This window comes from Lolium perenne, chromosome 3 (genome assembly GCF_019359855.2).
Source record: "Lolium perenne isolate Kyuss_39 chromosome 3, Kyuss_2.0, whole genome shotgun sequence".
Lineage (NCBI taxonomy): Eukaryota > Viridiplantae > Streptophyta > Magnoliopsida > Poales > Poaceae > Lolium > Lolium perenne.
In genome coordinates, this window is record NC_067246.2 from 350,169,877 (window position 1) to 350,172,545 (window position 2,669).

The 2,669-nt window shown below is 41.0% G+C and overlaps 1 protein-coding gene across 1 annotated transcript; it reads left to right on the plus strand.

Moving 5' to 3' along the window:
• The first annotated feature begins 237 nt into the window (after positions 1 to 237).
• On the plus strand, positions 238 to 2,125 carry LOC139838335 (uncharacterized). Its single transcript, XM_071827745.1, has 4 exons — positions 238 to 319; positions 413 to 504; positions 648 to 1,457; positions 1,547 to 2,125. The coding sequence occupies exons 1-4, from the start codon at positions 238 to 240 to the stop codon at positions 2,123 to 2,125; spliced, it is 1,563 nt and encodes a 520-aa protein (XP_071683846.1).
• The last annotated feature ends 544 nt before the right edge of the window (positions 2,126 to 2,669 follow it).

Genomic DNA, 2,669 nt, shown 5'->3' on the forward strand with positions numbered 1-2,669 from the left:
CAAATCACAGGAAGAAGTACTAGTACAAAGCGTTCCCTCCATTTTACAACAGAAAACAGTATTACTAGTAAATTTACCTCCTTTTTTACAACACACTATGATCACCAAAAAAATTGAACTATAGCGGCAAAACCTATTCAAATTACACAAGGAGCTGAGCAGTCATCTTCTATAAGTACTCCCGGACTGGAACTCATCACCAACAGCCACACAGTCCCATCTACACATAGCAGCACCATGGTTCTGGACTTGAACTCGTCACCACCACCAGATGATGAAGGAGGTTGGGAAGAGCCTGATGTTGAAGATACAACCACAGGTCAGATACTAATCTTGCCATATCAAAATCTGTTGGATTACATGGTGCATCTTTGTCTCATTTGCATGCAAGTACTAACCTTTATTATTGCAGCTGAAGAACCAGACGCCCACTGGTCAATCAGGCGCGTGACCTTCAAGTTATTCTTGCAGCATCAGGAACTGGTTGTTTTACCGATGGAGATAGTCTGCGTCCAGATGGATCACAAGAGTCTTATGAGGATATATATAGAGATTTGTTGATGGTTGGTTATGAAAGGGATGAATGTTTTCGAGTGGTTTGTGGTATCGATAAATACCGAATGCGTTCTGCAACAACCCTATGTCAGCTTGCGGTTTTTCTCAGCAAGAGAAGCGATATTGACCTTGCAGAAGCTCAACAGAGAAACACAACACCACAAGTACCTCTTGCTCCTGTTGGTGGTCGTCGTCCGAAGAGGAAAAATAGGAAGATGCTGACAAACAAGCAAAGGTGGGAAGTTTATCAAGAGTTACTGAAAGACAGTAACTCTGGTAGACTAAAGAAAACTAGCACCGCTGATGTAGCAAGCAAACTTGGACACAGTAGAAGGCAAGTTCAATCAGTTTGGAGATTAGTAAATGATTGCATAAAAGAAGGAAGAGAGGTGGATGTTACTCACAAGAAAAGCAAGAATTGTGGGCGCAAGAGAATTGTAGCTCCGCTTGCGCAAGTACAGTCCACTCCAAAAAGAAAAAGGCAGACATTGAGTGCACTATGTCATGCAATTCATATGAGCAAGACCACTCTGTTTATGAGGTTTAAGCAAGGGTACTTGCGGCGAATTTCAAGTAGTTTGAAACCAGTTTTGAAAGATAGTAACAAGAAACAAAGATTGCGGTTTTGTGTAAGGATGGTTGATCAAAACACTATACACAACGAACCGCGGTTTGTTGATATGGAGGATATTGTACATCTAGATGAAAAATGGTTTAACATGACTAAAAACAAGAGAACTTACTACTTGATGCCAGAAGAAGAAGAACCAGTCCGAACTATTCAAAACAAAAACTACATAGGCAAAGTTATGTTCTTAGTAGCTATTGCTCGGCCTAGATATGATGATGAAGGGAATCTGATATTTGATGGGAAAATTTGTTGTTGGGCAATGGTAACTGAGGTAACTATCCTATACTTGACCTTTTAAATTTGTTGAGCAAAAATATGTTCTTTACTTTTCTTGTTTGTGTTTATTTGTTGTTAAAACAGGAACCAGCAAAAAGGAGAAGTGGCAATAGACCGAGAGGTACCATGGTCAAAAAGAACATGAAGGTAAACAGAGATCGAATGAGAGAATTCATGGTCAACAAAGTAATACCCGCTATTCATGAACGATGGCCAGACGAAGGGAAAACTATTTACATTCAGCGGGACAATGCACCATCCCATGTTAAGCCAGATGATGAGGCATTGCTAAATGCCATTTCCATTACTGGACGTGATATTCGGATTCTACAACAGCCTCCAAACTCACCTGACATGAATATTCTTGATCTGGGATTTCTTAGATCTTTGCAATCTTTCACGGATCAGCTGAATCCTACCACAATTGATCAGCTTATTGAAGGTGTCATTGCTGAGTTCAACAAGTATGAAGTTGAAAAGATAAACCGAATTTTTCTTACTCTTCAATCATGCATGATACAAGTTATGAGATTAAGGGGTGGAAATTGGTACAAAATCCCTCATATGAACAAGGGAGGGCTTTTGCTACAAAATGCACTGCCTGACCGTCTATATTGTGACAAAGCATTGTACTTGGATGTTGTTAGCTATCTAGATGAGTGAGGTACTTGTAATCATGAACATTCGAAATGTGGCAATGTAAATGTCAGTTTAGCTATTTGCAATGAACATTCAAAATGTGGCAATGTCAGTTTAGCTAATAAGCGTACAGTACTTTTGTTCATCATAACATAAAATATTTTCAAATTCATTTAAATGCTAAGCATGATCTACGTCCCCAACTTTTCATTGCCTGGAATTTTAAAGTAGTCAGGCAACAAGATCCTAAGCATGCTATAGCAAACCTCACTGTCATCTAGTTGACCGCCTGCAACAGATCCTGCCGGAGCTACACCAACCTCATCCACACCAACAGAATCGGGAACGAATTCCTCCGCTGCGCCAATAAGTGAGTCTGGCACGAACTGCACCTCGTCGGAGTCGTACGAATAGAGGTCGTCGTTGTCACTATCTTCTTCGGAGTCGGGGATGAACTCCGTTCCCATGTCTTCGGCATCATGATCTTGAGAGTCTGGGGCAAAATTGATGCCACGAACCAGTGCATCAGACTCTCCAAGGCTCCGTCTGCATCGTCGCTGCTGCGATT

Coding starts and splice junctions, on each gene's coding strand:
- LOC139838335 (XM_071827745.1), top strand. CDS start 238: ATGGTTCTGGACTTGAACTCGTCACCACCACCAGATGATGAAGGAGGT. Junction 320..412: donor TGTTGAAGATACAACCACAG/GTCAGATACTAA, acceptor TTATTATTGCAG/CTGAAGAACCAGACGCCCAC. Junction 1,458..1,546: donor GTTGGGCAATGGTAACTGAG/GTAACTATCCTA, acceptor TTGTTAAAACAG/GAACCAGCAAAAAGGAGAAG.